This window comes from Petromyzon marinus, chromosome 43 (genome assembly GCF_048934315.1).
Source record: "Petromyzon marinus isolate PM22_M1 ecotype Great Lakes invasive population chromosome 43, UKy_Petmar_22M1.pri1.0, whole genome shotgun sequence".
Lineage (NCBI taxonomy): Eukaryota > Metazoa > Chordata > Hyperoartia > Petromyzontiformes > Petromyzontidae > Petromyzon > Petromyzon marinus.
The window spans coordinates 1,824,953-1,845,257 of record NC_133709.1 but is presented as its reverse complement, the minus strand read 5'-3'; the positions used below and the strand labels follow the sequence as shown (position 1 = coordinate 1,845,257).

Sequence of the window (20,305 nt, the reverse complement as noted above, 5' to 3'; positions counted from 1 at the left end):
TGCGAGGCGATCGTTCTGTCGCCAGGAGGCGGGGGGAGGGGGCGATGGTCGCCCTGGTCGCCCTGTTAATCCCAAGCCCCCAGGGTAACTTTCGAGTAATTTTCGAATTTGAACTTGCGATGCCAACACACACAGGCCCCATCCTCTCGGGATCTTTAACGTCACCCCCCCCCCCCCCTCTCGTGAAGCAGACGCCTCGCGGCGTGGTGACATTGTTACAGCTCCACGCGAGTGTGCCGCCCGTGCGTGATGTGTGAGTGTCGTGTGTGTACGTGTCGTGAGTGTGTCGTGCGTGTGAGTGTGTGTGTGGTGCGTGTGAGTGTGTGTGGTGCGTGTGAGTGTGTGTGTACGTGTCGTGAGTGTGAGTGTGTCGTGCCTGTGAGTGTGTGTGTGGTGCGTGTGAGTGTCGTGTGTGTACGTGCCGTGAGTGTGAGTGTGTCGTGCGTGTGAGTGTGTGTGTGGTGCGTGTGTGTGTGTGTGTCGTGCGTGTGAATGTGTGAGTGTGTGTGTGGTGCGTGTGTGTGTGTGTGTCGTGCGTGTGAATGTGTGAGTGTGAGTGTGTCGTGTGAGTGTGTGTGTGGCGTGCGTGTGTGTCGTGCGTGTGTCGTGAGTGTGTGTCGTGTGTGTGTCGTGAGTGTGTGTGTGTCGTGCGTGTAAGTGTGTGTCGTGCGTGTAAGTGTGTGTGTCGTGAGTGTGTGCGTGTTGTGCGTGTGAGGAGGTCGCGTGTTGTGTATGGGGAGCGGTAGTGTGGTTGTTAGCGCGCTGCGCTATGAACCCGGCGACCCGAGTTCGATATTTGAACCGGTCCTGCCCCCCCCCCCCCCCACCCTCTATGTCGACTCAGCCTCAAATGAGTACCTGGTGTGGTGTTTACACATTGCCACTAGGGAGACAAAGGCGGTCGGGCGTGGTGCTGGCCACCCACCCCTTCGTGTACCGTTCCGGCCTTCATAGCTGCTCGCTAACAGCACTTGTCCCTACAGTCTGTTAAGGCTATACGGGGGATCTTTACCTTTGTGTGTCACTGTGTATGTGGGGAGCGGTAGTGTAGTGGTCAGCGCACTGCGCTACTCGATCTGGCGACGCGTGTTCAATTTACCAGCTCACGAATATTGGAACCGGTGCTGGGCCTCCCCTAGGTCGACTCAACCGTAAAGATTACCCTGCGTATAAAACATAAGTGCTGGGGAAACAAAGGCGGCCGGGTGTGGTGTTGACCACACACAAACAACCTCGTGTACCTTCATAGTTGCTCGTGAAAGCAGGCACTTGCCCCAACAGTGTGGCGAAGGCTATATGGGGCACCTTTGTCTTTAGTGTGTGTGAGTGGGTAGTGTGAGTGGGTAGTGTGTATATGAGAGTATATAATATATACACACACGTACATAATTGCTACAGTCTGCGTGAGTGTGGTTAGAGTGGGTGGTGTATCTTGAGTCTATGGTCGCAGTGTAGTCTGTGTCTAATGCATGCGAGTGGGTGGTGTGTATGACAAAGATGCCCCATATAGCGCGAACAGACTGTTGGGGCAAGGGCTTTTAGCGAGCAGCACCTATGAAGACCAGCAACGGCACACGAGGGGGGGGGGTGGCCAGCACCACGCCCGGCCGCCTTTGTCTCCCCAGTGGCGATGATTTTACACACCACGCCAGCTACTCATTTGAGTCTGAGTCGACCTAGGGGAGGCCCAGGACTGGCGTGCATGCGAGTGTACTCACACACACAGACACACACGTACGCAGCTCGTATTTAATTGCTCCAGGCTGCCTACGCTATCGGGCGGCAGAGACTTCATGGGATCTGGGTTCATTTCCTGGATCTTTCTGAACCAGAAACTCCGACTCGCGCCCACTGGGAGGTCACATCTGGACGTGGTTTGGGGGGCGAGGGGCGGGAGTGGGGGGGGGGGACGAGCGATGGCTCTTTGCCTGCGGAGTTAAGGCGGGCGTGGAGTGGTGGGGGGGGGGGCCCGCTGGACCCCGTGGTAGGCCATGGAATCAGCGAACAGTAGAACGTGTGGATTTTCAAGTGGGGGGCGCGGTGGGGGGGGGGTGTTCGGGGTTCTGGGCAGGCGCCTTAATAAGCTCGTTAATGGGGGATTCATCGTCGGCTCTTCTGCACCGCAGAGAGCAGAGATTGAGCACCGATTCAATTAAGTCTACCGAATTGAATCCACCAATCAATTAGGGGGGGGGGGGGGCGTGAGGTTCATAGGAATCCTCTCCCGGCGTGGGCTGTGGTTAGCGAGGCAATCATTCAGCGAGAAAGGGCGCGATGGGTACCCACACCCCACACCCACTCAGCTCACCACACAGCTCACTCGAGAGACTAGCCACTCAGCTCACCACACAGCTCACTAGAGAGACTAGCCACTCAGCTCACTAGAGACTGCCACTCAGCTCACTCGAGAGACTGCCACTTAGCTCACTAGAGACTGCCACTCAGCTCACTCGAGAGACTGCCACTTAGCTCACTAGAGACTGCCACTCAGCTCACCACGCAGCTCACTCGAGAGACTAGCCACTCAGCTCACCACGCAGCTCACTCGAGAGACTAGCCACTCAGCTCATCAGACCGCTCCCTACACAGACTAGCCACTCAGCTCACCACGCAGCTCACTCGAGAGACTAGCCACTCAGCTCACCACACAGCTCACTCGAGAGACTAGCCACTCAGCTCATCAGACCGCTCCCTACACAGACTAGCCATTCAGCTCACCACGCAGCTCACTCGAGACTGCCACTCAGCTCACCACACAGCTCACTAGAGAGACTAGCCACTCAGCTCACTAGAGACTGCCACTCAGCTCACTCGAGAGACTAGCCACTCAGCTCACCACGCAGCTCACTAGAGAGACTCCCACTCAGCTCACTCGAGAGACTGCCACTCAGCTCACCACACAGCTCACTCGAGAGACTAGCCACTCAGCTCACTCGAGAGACTCCCACTCAGCTCACTACACAGCTCACTAGAGAGACTCCCACTCAGCTCACTCGAGAGACTGCCACTCAGCTCACCACACAGCTCACTCGAGAGACTAGCCACTCAGCTCACCACGCAGCTCACTCGAGAGACGAGCCACTCAGCTCACCACACAGCTCACTAGAGAGACGAGCTACTCAGCTCACCACACAGCTCACTCGAGAGACTAGCCACTCAGCTCACCACACAGCTCACTCGAGAGACTAGCCACTCAGCTCACCACGCAGCTCACTCGAGAGACGAGCCACTCAGCTCACCACGCAGCTCACTCGAGAGACTAGCCACTCAGCTCACCACACAGCTCACTCGAGAGACTAGCCACTCAGCTCACCACGCAGCTCACTCGAGAGACTGCCACTCAGCTCACCACACAGCTCACTCGAGAGACTAGCCACTCAGCTCACCACACAGCTCACTCGAGAGACTAGCCACTCAGCTCACCACGCAGCTCACTCGAGAGACGAGCCACTCAGCTCACCACACAGCTCACTCGAGAGACTAGCCACTCAGCTCATCAGACCGCTCCCTACACAGACTAGTCACTCAGCTCACCACGCAGCTCATTAGAGAGACTAGCCACTCAGCTCATCAGACCGCTCCCTACACAGACTAGTCACTCAGCTCACCACGCAGCTCACGACAGAGACTAGAGCGAGATTGGCAGATCGATACGATACAACAATGTCATTTTTGTATCGTGAAGAACAGGAACACGAGGGAGAGAATGGAGTAGAGGAAGAAAGCGGGAGAGAGGGGGGGGGGTGTTGGGCTACCCCCCACCATCCCCCCCCACTCCCCCCCACCATCCCCTCCCCACTCCCCCCCCCAACTACCCCCCACTCCCCCTCACCAGCCCCCACCCCCACGGGTGGTTCCCGTCCACGCAGGGGGTGGGTGGATATGTATTTACATCTTTTAATTTTGAGTGAAATCGCTACAATGTTCTTTCACTTCTGTTCCGTGGGAGAGAGAGAGAGTTTCCTGTGGGGCTTCCTGTGAGGCGGGGAGAGCGAGGGGAGAGTGCGGGGAGAGCAGCGGAGGGGAGACGCAACACGCCTCCTTACACCACCACCATCTTCACCCATACCACCATCTTCACCCATACCACCATCTTCATGTATACCAACACCGTCATCATCACCATCGTTCGTCACCATTGCCAGCATGACGAGCATCACCATGGTCAACACCATCATCAACATCGTCTACACCACCATCGTCGTCACCATCATGCATGCCACCATCACAACCATCGTCATCACAACCATCGTCATCATCACCACCATCACAACCATCATCATCACCATCACAACCATCATCATCATCACCACCACCATCATCATCTTCTAGATTTGAAGCTTTCGTGACTGCAAGGATCCATACTCTTTGGTTCTATTCGGTAAAGTCACGTAGGTAAAAAATAAAACAACAGAAATCACGACGTTTCGGCCACAACACAAGTTGTGAAGGCCGCTTGTGTTGTGGCCGAAACGTCGTGATTTTTGTTGTTTTATTTTTTACCTACGTGACTTTACCGAATAGAACCAAAGAGTATCACCACCATCACCACCATCACCACCATCACCATCATCAAAACCAGGATCCCACACTTGGGCCCCAACACCCCCACCCACGCTTCCTCCATCCCCCCTCCCTTCCGCCCCCCTCCTCATGCCCCCTCCCACGACCCCTACCCCACAAACGCCCCCACAATCAGCCCCCTCCCTCACCCCCCCTCTCCCACAGCACCAATTAACATGGCGCGTGCATCACGTGTCATGGCATCGGGTTTGCTACAGAACGCGCTTGACGATTCAGAGGTTGCTCCTCTGGCAGTCAAGGGCAGTGGTCTAAGCACAGCAGTAAGAGGCAGTGGTCTAAGCACAGCAGTAAAATGTAGTGGTCTAAGCACTGCAGTAAGAGGCAGTGGTCTAAGCACTGCAGTAAGAGGCAGTGGTCTAAGCACAGCAGTAAGAGGCAGTGGTCTAAGCACTGCAGTGAGAGGCAGTGGTCTAAGCACAGCAGTAAGAGGCAGTGGTCCAAGCACAGCAGTAAGAGGCAGTGGTCTAAGCACTGCAGTAAGAGGCAGTGGTCTAAGCACAGCAGTAAGAGGCAGTGGTCTAAGCACTGCAGTGAGAGGCAGTGGTCTAAGCACAGCAGTAAGAGGTAGTGGTCTAAGCACAGCAGTAAGAGGCAGTGGTCTAAGCACAGCAGTAAGAGGCAGTGGTCTAAGCACAGCAGTAAGAGGCAGTGGTCTAAGCACAGCAGTAAGAGGCAGTGGTCTAAGCACAGCAGTAAGAGGCAGTGGTCTAAGCACAGCAGTAAGAGGCAGTAGTCTAAGCACTGCAGTAAGAGGAGGAGCATCCTTTGCTTTGAGAGTAGTTGCTGCCATGGCCAGCGGACTGCACTTGCAATCCCGAGGCTTGCGATTCGATTCCATCTCGCGGTGCGCCAGTCGAATGAATGGGACCAGTTTCTTAGATTTATACCACAGGCTGCCACCCGTTCAGGCTCACACCTGGTTCAGGCTCTCACCTGGTTCAGGCTCTCACCTGGTTCAGGCTCTCACCTGGTTCAGACACTCACCTGGTTCAGGCACTCACCTGGTTCAGGCTCTCACCTGGTTCAGGCTCTCACCTGGTTCAGGCTCACACCTGGTTGAGGCTCACACCTGGTTGAGGCTCACACCTGGTTGAGGCTCACACCTGGTTCAGGCACTCACCTGGTTCAGGCACTCACTTGGTTCAGGCTCTCACCTGGTTCAGGCACTCACCTGGTTCAGGCACTCACCTGGTTGAGGCTCTCACCTGGTTCAGGCTCTCACCTGGTTCAGACACTCACCTGGTTCAGGCTCACACCTGGTTCAGGCTCTCACCTGGTTGAGGCTCACACCTGGTTGAGGCTCACACCTGGTTCAGACACTCACCTGGTTTAGGCACTCACCTGGTTCAGGCTCTCACCTGGTTCAGGTTCTCACCTGGTTCAGGCTCTCACCTTGTTGAGGCTCACACCTGGTTGAGGGTCACACCTGGTTGAGGCTCACACCTGGTTGAGGCTCACACCTGGTTCAGGCACTCACCTGGTTCAGGCACTCACTTGGTTCAGGCTCTCACCTGGTTCAGGCACTCACTTGATTCAGGCTCTCACCTGGTTCAGACACTCACCTGGTTCAGGCTCTCACCTAGTTCAGGCTCTCACCTGGTTCAGGCTCACACCTGGTTCAGGCTCTCACCTGGTTCAGGCTCACACCTGGTTGAGGCTCACACCTGGTTCAGGCTCTCACCTGGTTGAGGCTCTCACCTGGTTGAGGCTCACACCTGGTTGAGGCTCACACCTGGTTCAGGCTCACACCTGGTTCAGGCTCTCACCTGGTTGAGGCTCACACCTGGTTGAGGCTCACACCTGGTTGAGGCTCACACCTGGTTCAGGCACTCACCTGGTTCAGGCTCTCACCTGGTTCAGGCTCACCTGGTTCAGGCTCTCACCTGGTTGAGGCTCACACCTGGTTGAGGGTCACACCTGGTTGAGGGTCACACCTGGTTGAGGCTCACACCTGGTTGAGGCTCACACCTGGTTCAGGCACTCACCTGGTTCAGGCACTCACTTGGTTCAGGCTCTCACCTGGTTCAGGCACTCACCTGGTTCAGGCTCTCACCTGGTTCAGGCTCTCACCTGGTTCAGACACTCACCTGGTTCAGGCTCACACCTGGTTCAGGCTCTCACCTGGTTGAGGCTCACACCTGGTTCAGACACTCACCTGGTTTAGGCACTCACCTGGTTCAGGCTCTCACCTGGTTCAGGCTCTCACCTGGTTCAGGCTCTCACCTGGTGGAGGCTCACACCTGGTTGAGGGTCACACCTGGTTGAGGCTCACACCTGGTTCAGGCACTCACCTGGTTCAGGCACTCACTTGGTTCAGGCTCTCACCTGGTTCAGGCAACCACTTGGTTCAGGCTCTCACCTGGTTCAGACACTCACCTGGTTCAGGCTCTCACCTGGTTCAGGCTCTCACCTGGTTCAGGCTCACACCTGGTTCAGGCTCTCACCTGGTTGAGGCTCACACCTGGTTGAGGCTCACACCTGGTTGAGGCTCACACCTGGTTCAGGCTCTCACCTGGTTCAGGCTCTCACCTGGTTGAGGCACTCACCTGGTTGAGGCACTCACCTGGTTGAGGCACTCACCTGGTTCAGGCTCTCACCTGGTTCAGGCTCTCACCTGGTTCAGGCACTCACCTGGTTCAGGCTCTCATCTGGTTCAGGCTCTCACCTGGTTCAGGCTCTCACCCGTTGCAGCCTGGCGCGCGAGGATCTTTGAGCTCTGGCTCCGCTCTTTCCGAGTTCTCGATCGAACATTGCACCCGATTCACGAAATAGACACGCGTTATAAATACTAATTACTATTGACGAATGTGATGAGTTAAGCTGTGTTTGTGCACCACGTCCAAACGTAGCAGCAGCGTCACTGAATGATTTGATTGTTTATATAAAAAAAGGAACAGTCCTAACCTGCGAAGCGTCGCAGGGTCATCGTGGATAATGGTCCGCAAATCTCCGTCACCTTGAAAAGGAAACGACATTCGTGGTGCCATCACTGAAATCCCCGTTCGGGAAAAGGAATCGTAATTCAAGGTAGGAAACGCATTTCGCTGCGGTGTTAAATGCCACTTTCCAAATGCCACTTTCCAAATGCCACTTTCCAAATGCCACTTTCCAAATGCCACTTTCCAAATGCCACTTTCCAAATGCCACTTTCCAAATGCCACTTTCTAAATGGCGCGTGCGACTTCCGCTTATTGGTGTCTGGCGTGACGCGGATTGCTTCCAGGATTTCCACTCTACAGAGTTCTGGTTGCTTAGCATCATTACCATTGTTATAATTTACACAACATTTGCACCGTCGCAATGGGCCGTGCCGTGCTGTCCCTGTACATCACCTCTCTTCCCACGGGACGCTCTCCAGCCACTTTGCCCAATGGGGCCTCTCCCGAAATCAACGGGCCGGTTTCCCTTCCACCGACATCACAACGTGACGCTAAACTGTCTCGTCGACACGCGGGGTATGATGGTCACCCTATGTCCGTGCTGCGACCAGTCCGGAGGTCACCTGCCAGAGAAGGATTTGCCCCGCGAGGGAATGGAACGTTTAACGTGGATTTGCCTTAGTTGCGCTATTTTGAATTATGTACGTGAGAAGCGTTCAATGTTTCTTTGCTGGCCTGATGACTATTCGCTCTTTGTGTTGTGCTTTGTTTTCTGCGTTTGTCGCGTTGGTGATCCCATGGCCACGCTTACAAAATAGACCCCTATTCCGGTATGCGTGTTGGACTGTACGTTTGTTGAACGTCTTTCGCGCCGTACGCAGCCGACCCGTGCTAATCGGAGGTGCAGTCGGTCCCTTCAGTTGTCAGTGCCTGTTTACATAGAATCAAGTTGTAACCAGAAGAGTCATGGGACTCGGCGAGCCTCTGCTGGGTAAATAAATGACCCCAGCATATGGGCGATAAGGTGGGGTAGAGAGAGTGAGAGAGAGGGCGGTGGGAGGAGGACTGATCACGGGACACAGAGAGAGATATAAATAGAGAGCTGGCGTGAGAGAGAAGGTTGAGTGAAAGGAAGAGAGAGGAAACGGGGATTCGTGAGAGAGAGAGAGAGAGAGTCGGAATCAGACAGGGAGAGATGGGCAGAGAGTGGGAGAGGGGAGGGAGTTGGAGAGAGGGGAGAGGAGAGGGGAGGAAAGGCAGTGGGGGGGGGGGGGGCAAAGATGAAACGATGTGCAGAGAGTGGGTAAGAGTAGCGAGAGAGTGGAGACGGGACAAAGAGGAGACAGTGGAGGAAATTAAGAGAAGCAGAGAGGGGGAGAGAGAGAGACATAGCGAGAGAGAGGAAAGAGTGGGAGAAAGAGGAAAGAGTGGGAGAAAGAGGAAAGAGTGGGAGAAAGAGGAAAGAGTGGGAGAAAGAGGAGAGGGAGCCGACGCTGGAAGCGGTTATGTTGGAATGTTCCCTGAACACGACTCTCACCGCTGTTCGGTAGAAGCGGGGGGTGTGTGGGGGGGGGGGGTTTGTTTATTTGGAGGAGGGGGTGGAGGGCGTCCGCGGAGAGTTGGCGGGGAGGTGGGGGTGCACAGATTTGGCTGCAGGTCTCTCGCAGCATTGTGGATTATTTTTTCAAGGAAAACGCGAAATTGAGCCGGTCTCATAATGGCCAACCATCACGTGATGAGGCAGGGGCGGATAGACCCCCCCCCACCTCCTCTCCCCCCCACCTCCTCTCCCCCCCCCACCTCCTCTCCCCACCTCCTCTCCCCCCACCTTCTCTCCCCCCACCTTCTCTCCCCCCCACCACTTTGCCTCTCAGTGAGTCGATGAATTGTCGGGATTCGGGTTCGCGATCCGATTCGAGTGCACGCGGTGATCGCTGTTTGTGTGTTTGTGTGTTTACGTCTCTCGTTGTTTTCACCTCGTCGCGTGTGCTCCGCGATTTACTTTTTTTGTTGGCTACAGGTTTAAACGTAGCGTGAGCGCGCTGTGCACCAAAGACAAAGATCCCCCGTGTAGCCTGTAACAGACTGTTGGGGCAAGTGCTGTTAGCGAGCACCTACGAAGGCCGGCACGGCACACGAGAGGGTGGGTGGTCAGCACCATGCCCGGACGCCTTTGTCTCCCCAGCGGCGATGTTTAACAACCTCACCGGGTACTCATCTGAGGCTGAGTCGACCTAGGGGAGGCCCGGGACCGGTTCAGATAATCGTCGCCGGTGTTGGCCGTTAGCGGGCAAATCGAACTCGGGTCGCCGGGTTCGTAGCGCAGCGCGGCGCTAACCGCTGCACCACCGCTCCCCGCATGCGAGCGGTGCGAGGGATCGAGTCGATCGCCGTCGATGCGTCCGTGCCAGCCTACGGGCTGGTGATGGTGATGGGGCTGGTGATGAGACCAGGGCATGGTGATGGTGATGGGGCTGATGATGGTGATGGGGATGGGGCTGGTGATGGGGCTGGTGATGGGGCTGGTGATGAGACCAGGGCATGGTGATGGTGGGGGTGGGGGGTGTTCGTGAGGTGGGGGCTGTGATGGTGATGGGGTTGGTCATAAGGGAGTAGTGACGGGGATTGGTGACGAGACGACGGCATGCTGATGGGGGCTGGTGATGAGATGGAGGATGGTGATGGGGGCTGGTGATGAGATGGAGGATGGTGATGGGACTCATGATGCGGCCCGGTGATAGAGTGGTGATGGAGGGGCTGGTGACGGGGTGGTGATGGGGCTGATGTGATGTGATAGAGACTATACAGGGCATCTGTGTCTTTGTGCATTTGTCTTTGTAGGTGTAGGTATGTATGTATGTGTGTGAGCGTATCCCTGTGTGTGTATCGCTATGTGTGTGTAGCCAGCATCAGTGACGAATTCCTGAACACGTGTTGGGCCTCCCCTAGGTCGACTTGACCTTAAAATGAGTAACTGGTGCGGTGTGTAAAACATTAACACTGGGGAGATAAAGGCGGTCGGGCGTGGTGATGTCCACGCCACCCCTTCGTGCGCCGTACTCCCCTTGATACGTGCAACTCGCTCCACAGCACTTGCCCCGATAGTCTGGTGTAGGCTATATGGGGGATGTTTGTCTGGTTTTATATGTCACTTCACGCCGTGTTGACCGAGTTTCGGAAGGAATTTGATTCTCGTGAAAAGAGAAGCGCGGTTTATGGTAAACGTTGGACTTACTTGGCCTCGCCCTGGGAACGTTTTGTGAAGGCGAGAACTCGAGAAAGTGATGTTTCAGGGCCGGCGATAGGTTCAGGGCGAGTAGGGTTAGGTGGGTGAGTCGATAGGTGGGTGGAAAGATCAGCGAGTAGTTGGTGGTAGTTGGGTGGTTAGGTAGAGGGTAGGTCGGTGGGCGGGCAGGTAGATATGTGGATGGGACGGTTCGAAAGAAGTTCAACATACATTGGTGGATTGGTAGGTGTTTGGATTGGTAGCGGATACGTGGGTAAGTGGAAGATAAGCGGATAGGTTGATTGGTGGGTAGGCGAGCATGTGGGGGAGTATATGGGTGGGTTGGTGGGTAGCTATCTGGGTGGGTAGCTATGGAAGTGGGTGGGTAGCTATATGAGTGGGTCGGTAGCTATGCGAGTGGGTAGCAATGGAAGTGAGTGGCTAGCTATATGAGTGGGTCGGTAGCTATGTGAGTGGGTGGATAGCTGTGTGAGTGGTTCGGTAGCTATGTGAGTGGGTGGGTAGATTGGCTATGTGAGTGGCTATGTTCATATAGCGCTGTGGGTGGGTAGATGGTGGGGGGTGTAAACGGGACCGCATGTCCACGTGTCGGCAGAGTGCATTACCCACGGCTGCTGTTCTGGGACAGTGGATATCTGGGAAATAAAATCCACACACGTTGGGTTCGCAGCACTTCCAGGAACAACAACAACAACAGCAGCAGCAACAACAGCAGCAGTATCATGATCATCAGCAGTATCATCAGCGACAGAGTATCAGCAGCAAGCAGCAGTATCGGTAGCAGCAGTATCGGCAGTGACATCAGCAGCAACATCATCAACAGCAGCAGTATCAGCAGCAGTATCAGTATCAGCAGCAGTATCAGCAGTAGTATTATTGGCAGTAAGGATATCATCAGCAGCACTGTCATCAGTAGCAGTATCAGCATTATTATCAGCAGCAGTATCATCAGCAGCAGTATCAGTAGTATCATCAGCAGTAGTGTCAGCAGTATCAGCAGCAGCAGCAGCAGTATCATCAGCAGCGGTATCAGCAGCAGCAGTATCAGTAGTATCATCAGCAGTAGTGTCAGCAGTATCAGCAGCAGTATCAACAGTATCATCAGCAGCGGTATCGGCAGTCTCATCAGCAGCAGCAGCAGTATCAGTAGCCGGTTGTCGCGTTTTTGCACCCAGGGGCACGTTGCGGTCTACTGAGACCCCCCACTCCACCCCCCCCCCCGGAACCCCCCACTCCACCCCCCACTCCACCCCCCCCCCCCGGGACCCCCCACGCTTCAACGCCCTGACCGCACCCCTCCCCCGCCCGTCACCATCCCTCATCCGGGCGGCGGGTGGTGACGTCAGCCAGGTGAGGACAGGTGAGGACAGGTGAGGACAGGTGAGGACAGGTGAGTGCCTGCGCGCGTGGGTGCCAAGAGTCGCCCCAAGCCGGCGGTGCGGGCTCGCGGGATGAGTTCACCTCCTCTAGGGGGGCAGAGTTGACAGTCGCTCTCGAACCTCGTTCGGTGGCTCGGTTCGATCATTCCCCTTCCTTCCTTCCTCCCTCCCTCCGTCGTTCGTCAACCGTCACGCTCATTGAGACATTCCCTGGGTGGATTTCACTCGTTCGGTTACGCACTTGTGTTTTGTTGTTTAACGCAATCGTGTATTCACGCTGTCGGTGCGTGTCACTCATTCAGCCAGTTACTCGTTCACTCATCAATTCACCCAGTCATTCTTTTTTCGTTCACTCGTTCGTCAATTCGCTTGGTTACTTAGTCATTCCGTTGCTCGGTGATTAAAGCACTCATTCGCCCATTGACAACTTCATTCGCCCAATTCAGTTTACTCGTTCGCTCACTCACTCACTCATTTACGCGTTCGCTCACTCACCGGTGTTCGAGTGATAATAAGTGCTGCTGGCTGTGACATGATCATCCTGCCGATGATGAACGGGAATTTACCCCCCAGCCCCTTGCCCCCCACCCCCCCAAAGTCTGTCCGCCACTTGCCGCTCCCCCGGGTCACGTCTGCAGCTCTGCGCATTGACCCACCCCCCCCTCTCACCCCCCGCCTTTCCACCTCCAGAAGTGTGGGGGCGGGTTGCGCTTCCTCACCAGAGCGCCGTCTCCGTGATGACGCCCGGCTGCTCCCACCTCCTTCCCCCCGCCCCTACTCCCCCACCTCCACCGTCTACCCCCCCCCTGCCCCTCCCACAGCTCCTCCCGCCCCCCCCCCCGTCACCTCCTTACCCCCCACCACGAGCGATGATGTCACTGACCCACGGCTCTGCGAAGTGGGGGAAGTCGAGGGAATCGGTCAGAGCCGCCGCGTCCTTAAGACGGAGGGAGGCGCGGGAGACTGAACGGAGCGGGAGACGCGGCGCGGGGAGAGACGCACGGAGAGGCAGAGGAGAGAGACACACAGACAGACACACAGGGAGACGGACAAAGAGAGACGGTGCAGAGAGAGAGAGAGAGACGCGGAGACGGGGAGAGGCGCAGTGGGGGGTGAGACACGCCTTGTGTCTTGTTCGCCATTCCGAATCGCTGTTGTTTAAGCAGCGGCAGCAGCAGCAGCAGCATCAGCAGAGGCAGCAGCAGCAGCAGCAACAACTAGAGCAGCAGACAGAAGCAACGTCAACCGCTGCATCAGCTACACAAACATCAGCAGCATCAGCAGCACAAACATCATCAGCAGCGTCAGCAGCACAAACATCATCATCAGGAGCAGCAGGAGGAGGAGGAGCTCGTGGAGGTCCCAGCCGAGATGGTGTCTGCAGCAGCTGGGGTCTCAGGTCGGTGGGGTCCCGGGGGCACCTTGGAGTGTGGGGGGGGGGGGGGATCTGAGAGTGGGGGGTTTTGGGTGAGTAGGACCTGGGAGATCGGGGTGGGACCTTGGACACGTGAGTCTTGAGTAGGACCTGGGAGTTCGGGGTGGGACCTTGGACACGTGAGTCTTGAGTGGGACCTGGATGGGTGCCGTCTCAATGGGTGCTCGCTAACAAAACTTGCCTCAACAGTCTGGTGCAGGCTGCACGGTCGGGGATCTTTGATGGATGCGGCGTTCACGGACTGCCGTGGCTGGTAGTAAGCACTGATCTGAACCATAGTTCCAATCCTGGCCTTGAGGTCATCACCTCCAAACCTCCATCAGCTAAAGCCTCCCGTAAATCACGTGACTTGTATGTGGCCGCAGCCCCCCCCCCCCCATTCGGAACCCCCTCCCCTCTCCCCGCCCCCTGTGAAAACAGACGCCGCTCCATCGTGCAGATAACATCTGCTCGCTCCTTCTCTCGTTTCCCCCCTCTTCCCTCCCCTCTCGCCATCACCACCGCCACCCTCTCATCATCATCACCACCGCCACTCTGTCATAATCATCACCACCGCCACCCTCTCACCACCATCATCATCACCACCGCCACCCTCTCATCATCATCACCACCGCCACTCTGTCATAATCATCACCACCGCCACCCCTTCACCATCATCATCACCACCACCGCCACCCTCTCACCATCATCACCACCACCGCCACCCCTTCACCATCATCATCATCACCACCGCCACCCCCTCACCATCATCATCACCACCGCCACCCTCTCACCATCATCATCACCACCGCCACCCTCTCACCATCATCATCACCACCACCGCCACCCTCTCACCATCATCATCACCACCGCCACCCCCTCACCATCATCATCACCACCGCCACCCTCTCACCATCATCATCACCACCACCGCCACCCTCTCACCATCATCATCACCACCACCGCCACCCTCTAATCCCCGACTTCTAGTCCACATCTTTGACTCTGCTCCCCTTCCAATGGCGGAGCGAGGATTTTCAGGTCGAAGGGGAGAAAACCCCTCCAGCAATCAAAAATGATAGAGGAGTTGTTAGTGAGTAAGGAGTTGTTAGTAAGTAAGGAGTTAGTAAGTAAGGAGTTAGTAAGTAAGGAGTTGTTAGTAAGTAAGGAGTTGTTAGTAAGTAAGGAGTTAGTAAGTAAGGAGTTAGTAAGTAAGGAGTTAGTAAGTAAGGAGTTGTTAGTAAGTAAGGAGTTGTTAGTAAGTAAGGAGTTGTTAGTGAGTAAGGAGTTGTTAGTAAGTAAGGAGTTAGTAAGGAGTTGTTAGTAAGTAAGGAGTTGTTAGTAAGTAAGGAGTTGTTAGTAGGTAAGGAGTTGTTAGTAGGTAAGGAGTTGTTAGTGAGTAAGGAGTTGTTAGTAAGTAAGGAGTTGTTAGTAAGGAGTTGTTAGTAAGTAAGGAGTTGTTAGTGAGCAAGGAGTTGTTAGTGAGTAAGGAGTTGTTAGTAAGGTTTTGTTAGTAAGTAAGGAGTTGTTAGTAAGTAAGGAGTTGTTAGTAAGGAGTTGTTAGTAAGTAAGGAGTTGTTAGTAAGCAAGGAGTTAGTAAGTAAGGAGTAGTTAGTAAGTAAGGAGTTGTTAGTAAGTAAGGAGTTGTTAGTTAGTAAGGAGTTGTTAGTAAGTACGGAGTTGTTAGTAAGTAAGGAGTTGTTAGTAAGTAAGGAGTTGTTAGTAAGCAAGGAGTTAGTAAGGAGTTGTTAGTAAGTAAGGAGTTGTTAGTAAGTAAGGAGTTGTTAGTAAGTAAGGAGTTGCTAGTAAGTAAGGACTTGTCCCTTGCTTGTTATTCGACGCGTGTGCGGCGATGACGCAGCCATCGATCGAGGGTCGAATTCGAACCGCGTTGTGTGATCGGCATCGCGCTCGCTGAAGGTGTTGATGCCTTCAGGGAAGTCGTGTACTGGATAGGCAACTGTGCACAGTTCTGTGAGTCACTTATAACCGCGTTGCCGTTACTTATTGCCAATTATGGACTCAGACTATTGTCCTATCATCTCATAGAGTCCCTGGCACTTAATAATATGCTGCACAGTGGCAGTGGGGGTCGCAAAATGTCGATTTATTACTAATAAACCCCAATGATCCGATCGAAATTAGGGATTTTGATCGGATCATTTGGGGGGCACGTGCCCCCCCCCTTCCCGTGGTGTTGCACGGTAAACTTCCTTGTTAGCCCTGTCCCAGAGAGTAACCCCCCCCGGCTGTGGTCCACTAACCTTTCACATTCGTCAGGTTTGACTTTAACTTAACACCCGGCCCCAAGCTTCACCGCAGAAGTAGAATTTGTTTCCAAGCCGAAATGTTCACCCTACAACGGCTGTGTGTGTGTGGGGGGGGGGAGCGGTGGTGCAGCTGTTAGCGCGCTGCTCTACGAACCCGCGGACCCGAGTTCGATTCCTCCACACGGCCACCAAGACCTGTGACCATTATCTGAAACCGGTCCTAAGCCTCCCCTAGGTCGACTCAGCCTGAAACAATGTGTTGCTGGTGCGGTGCGTAGTAAACATCGCCACTCGGGAGCCAAATGCGGCCGCGTGGTGCCTGCGAACCTCGTGTGGTGCGCCGGCCTCCATCGGTGCTCATCGCTCGCAGCACTTGCCTCAACCTTATGTGACGGCTATACGGGGGAGCTTTACGCGCGTGCTCCAGCCCCCCCCCCCCCCTCGCGTGCGTCCCCCCCCCCCCGTGATGCATTCCCTGACGCCATAAACATGCGCGCATACACACACAACAAAGAGCCCCCCCCCCCCCATATAGCCTTCAACAGACTGCTGGGGCAAGTGCTGTTGGCAAGTAGCAGCGGTACCTGTGAAGGCCGACGGGATTTGGTGGCCGGGACCACGCCCGCCCGGCCGCCCGCCCGGCCGCCCGCCCGGCCGCATTTGTCTCCCCCAGTGCCGATGTTTGTAGCAACTGAGATACATTTCTAACCACACTCACCACGCTCGCTCAATGCTCGCCAGAATATTCCTCCGCTACCCCGAGAGTCTGCAACTCCCCGTGCCCCGGCAATCCGTGCTGCCGGCTCCCTGCCTTCTAGTCCGGACTCGTGCGTGCCCGTGGTTTCCTTCACTCTGCCCACGACTGCGCCTCTCTCTGCCTCCCACAGATTCATATCGAGACCCACCGACTCGCATAGAGAAGCCTTAAGCTCGTGTAAGAGACCCATCACCTCGTCTAGAGACCCATTCCTGAGCTTCCCGTTTTCCCTATTCCGATTGTCCCATCTCCTCTCTTCCATAGACGCACACAGAGACCCATAGACTCGCACAGAGACTCGCACAGAGACTCCAAACACCCACACAGACACCTATGAACTCATATAGAAAGCTATAAACTCCTATTGAAACCTATAATCTCCTATAGAGACTTATGGATATCAGGCTAAGCTCAAGACCATTCTGACACCCTCTGTTTTATAACTGATTTTTGTTTTCTCCATGAGACAACTTCGGTCAATACGCACTGGGGCTACAGTGGGGTGTGGTTGTGGTTGGGCTGGGGTGTGGTTATGAATGTGGATAAATGGTTGTGCACAGGTGGTTGTGGCCGATATGTGATTGTACCTCGGAGGTTGTAGCCATGCCGTTGTGGATGGATAGTTGTGACTATGTGGTGATGGTTTTGTGGTTGTGGAAGGGTTTTGGTCGTGGCTGTGTGGTTGTGGCTGGGCGGTTACTGCCGAGAGTGGTGGCCGCGTAGTTGTGTGGTGGTGGCCCCGTGGTTATGGTTGCTAGTTTGGATCTGGTGGAAGCGGTGACGATGATGATGAAGAAGATGACAATGATGATGATGATGAAGAAGATGGCAATGATGACGATGAACTGGAGATAGGAATATGTTCCTGAGATCATCGTGGCCTTGATTAAGAACTTTTGTATGGGTCATTAGGGTCATGGTCTTGAGATAGGGCATTGAGTTGGCGTTAAGATCTTGAGTTAGAGCCTTGTGCTAGGGTTAGGGTTTTGCATTCGGTTTAGATTCAGGGTCTTGCATTATGAACTTGGGTTCATCATCATCACGTGCCATTTGCGACCACGTTCTTCCGTCTTGTGCCAATATGGCTCAAGTAGTGGCCACATCTTCCGGGGATTGATATCTCGTGATGTCGCCATCAATCCATTCTCTCTTTCCGGTCCCTTGCATTTTTCCCAACAACAACGTTGCCTTTTTTCTCCCTTCCACGTTGCTCACTCTTTGGGATGCAGCTCAGATGCAGCAGCAGTATCGTTCCGTAGCAGTACATTTCGAGGTTCAGGGTATTTAGTTTGGGGTTTCATCTCGGTCATGCTCTTGGCTTCGGGCTTGGCTCAGGTTTTTTTTCGAGGCAAGGGGTGGTCACAGACAACGTGGCCGCCTCTGCGGGCGGGCGACTCTGAGTCGGTGGCTATCAGCGCCGCGTGTTGAAACCTGCGCCCACAAAGAGCCCCGTTGTGCTCAGGGCGCCGTGCGCGACACGGCGCACTCAATTCGCGTCTCCGCAGCCACTCTGCGTCGCGTTGTAAAGCGCCGATGTGAGGCGTCACTCGCGGCGGGTATCGCCTTCAGCAAGAGACCTCACAGAGGGGCGTCTATGAAGGCCTCGGAGAGTGGCGCTGTGTGTGCCCGGGATCTATAGCCTCACTGTGGGCAGGGGGGAACAAAATCTCGCCTTAGTTTTAAGCTACAGCACAAGACCAAAGACAAGGATCCCCCGCCCAGTATAGCCTTAACAGACTGCTGGGGCAAGTGCTGTTAGTGGCCACCTATGAAGGCACACGAGGGAGTGGGTGGCCAACACCACGCCCGGCCGCCTTTGTCTCCCTAGTGGCGATGTTTACGCATCGCGCCAGGTACTCATTTGAGGCTGAGTCGACCTAGGGGAGGCCCGGGATCGGTTCAGATAACCGTCACTGGGTGTTGGCCGTGAGCGGGAATCGAACCCGGGTCACCATAATTAGTAGCGCAGCGCGCAAACCGCTACACCACCGCTCCTCACTACGCACAATCACACATGTACACACATGTACACACATGTACACACACGTACACACACGTACACACACACATTCACACACACTCTCTCGCACGTGTAAAGCGGGGGGGGGGAGGGGGTGTAAGGGATTACCCACCCGCGCCATGCGCCCGACTCCGCTATGGCATGAATTTGTAGCGGTTGGATTGCATAATGAATATTTCTATAGACAGTATTTAAAAAAAAAACTATATATGGCACTGTACCCCTGCGCGAGATAGAAACAGGCGGAGGGTAGCGGAGAGGTCGGAACGCGGCGTTCGGAGGTCTGAAGCCGTCACTGAGAAGCCACGAGGCTCGGACGCGTCTACAGGAGCGAGAGAGCGAGAGACGTCCGACTCGGTGCCTGTCACCTGCAACACGCGTTCAGAGTATCTTGACGGCTGCTGTAAATTCCCACGTGATGACAGCTAACCGTTGGTGGCCAGGTCACCTCTGAACAACAACAAAAGAGCTATAACAGTACAGCACAGTGGACCTCACCTGGTTAAATAAATAAAATATGTTACTAATTCTAGATTTGAAGCTTTCGTGACTGCAAGGATTCATGCTCTTTGGTTTTATTCGGTCAAGTCACGTAGATAAAATAAAACAAAATAAAATAATTAAATCGACGTTTCGGAGGCAACACAAGCTTCCGTCTTCAGGTGGAATAGTCGCAGCAAAAGATCAGTGTAGGTCTGCTGCTGCTGCTGCTTCTTGCTGCTGCTGCTTGCTGCTGCTGCTGCTTCTTGCTGCTGTTGCTGCTTGCTGCTGCTTCTTGTTGCTTGCTGCTGCTGCTTGCTGCTGCTGCTTCTTGCTGCTGCTGCTTCTTGCTGCTGCTGCTTGCTGCTGCTGCTTCTTGCTGCTGCTGCTGCTTGCTGCTGCTGCTTCTTGCTGCTGCTTGCTGCTGCTGCTGCTTGCTGCTGCTGCTGCTGCTTGCTGCTGCTGCTTCTTGCTGCTGCTGCTTGCTGCTGCTGCTGCTTCTTGCTGCTGCTGCTTGCTGCTGCTTGCTGCTGCTGCTTGCTGCTGCTGCTTCTTGCTGCTTGCTGCTGCTTCTTGCTGCTTCTTGCTGCTTGCTGCTGCTGCTTCTTGCTGCTTGCTGCTTCTTGCTGCTTGCTGCTGCTGCTTCTTGCTGCTTGCTGCTGCTGGCCACGACGAGAGGGCTTCAGCAGAGAGAGAGATCGAGTCGTGTCGCCGTTCATCCTCCTCCTCCTCTTTTGAAGGAGGAGTGCAGACTTCGGTTGGTTCCCTCTCTCGTCTGTGGCTCAAAGAGTGGCACAGCAAGAGGAGCGGTGGTGGTGCATGCTTGGACAGAGAGAGAGAGAGAGGGCCACGCGGATTAGACGCCATGTGCAGGTTAAGCACCATGACTTATTTTAAATTTGAAAACCGATGGTGACATCTGATTGGATTACTCTGTCATCATCATTATTGTTTTTCGCTTTCATCATAGGTCTTTAGTTGATTGGAATTTCGAGTGTAGTCATTGATGTCGTTGTCAGCTTTCTAGTTCGCTTAGATTGTATCTGTACTTGTGAGTTCAGTTTAATTTATCCGTGCAGCGCTTTTGAGATACTTCAGTACGAAAGGAGCTATTATTCTAATAATGATTACTATATTATAATAAAAACAATTATTCTAATAATAATATATGCTTCTAATAATGATTATATATTTTTTAATAATAATAATTATTTTTTTATAATTATAATAATTTTTTTATAATTAATATTCTAATAATGATTTATTATTCTAATA

The 20,305-nt window shown here is 54.3% G+C and overlaps 1 protein-coding gene across 3 annotated transcripts in view; it reads left to right on the top strand.

Annotated features, from left to right (window-relative positions):
* Positions 1-20,305, top strand: part of LOC116951404 (cytohesin-3-like) — a 51,017-nt gene that overhangs the window by 9,758 nt on the left and 20,954 nt on the right. The window contains exon 1 of one of the 3 annotated variants that reach the window (XM_076073643.1): positions 12,969-13,488. The exons of 1 other annotated variant lie outside the window; for it this stretch is intronic. In XM_076073643.1, the coding sequence (XP_075929758.1) occupies positions 13,461-13,488 (28 nt within the window). In that variant the 5' untranslated portion in view covers positions 12,969-13,460. Of the gene's footprint in view, positions 1-12,968; positions 13,489-20,305 lie in introns of those variants that run through there. One more of the 3 variants, XM_032969954.2, reaches the window with a different exon arrangement.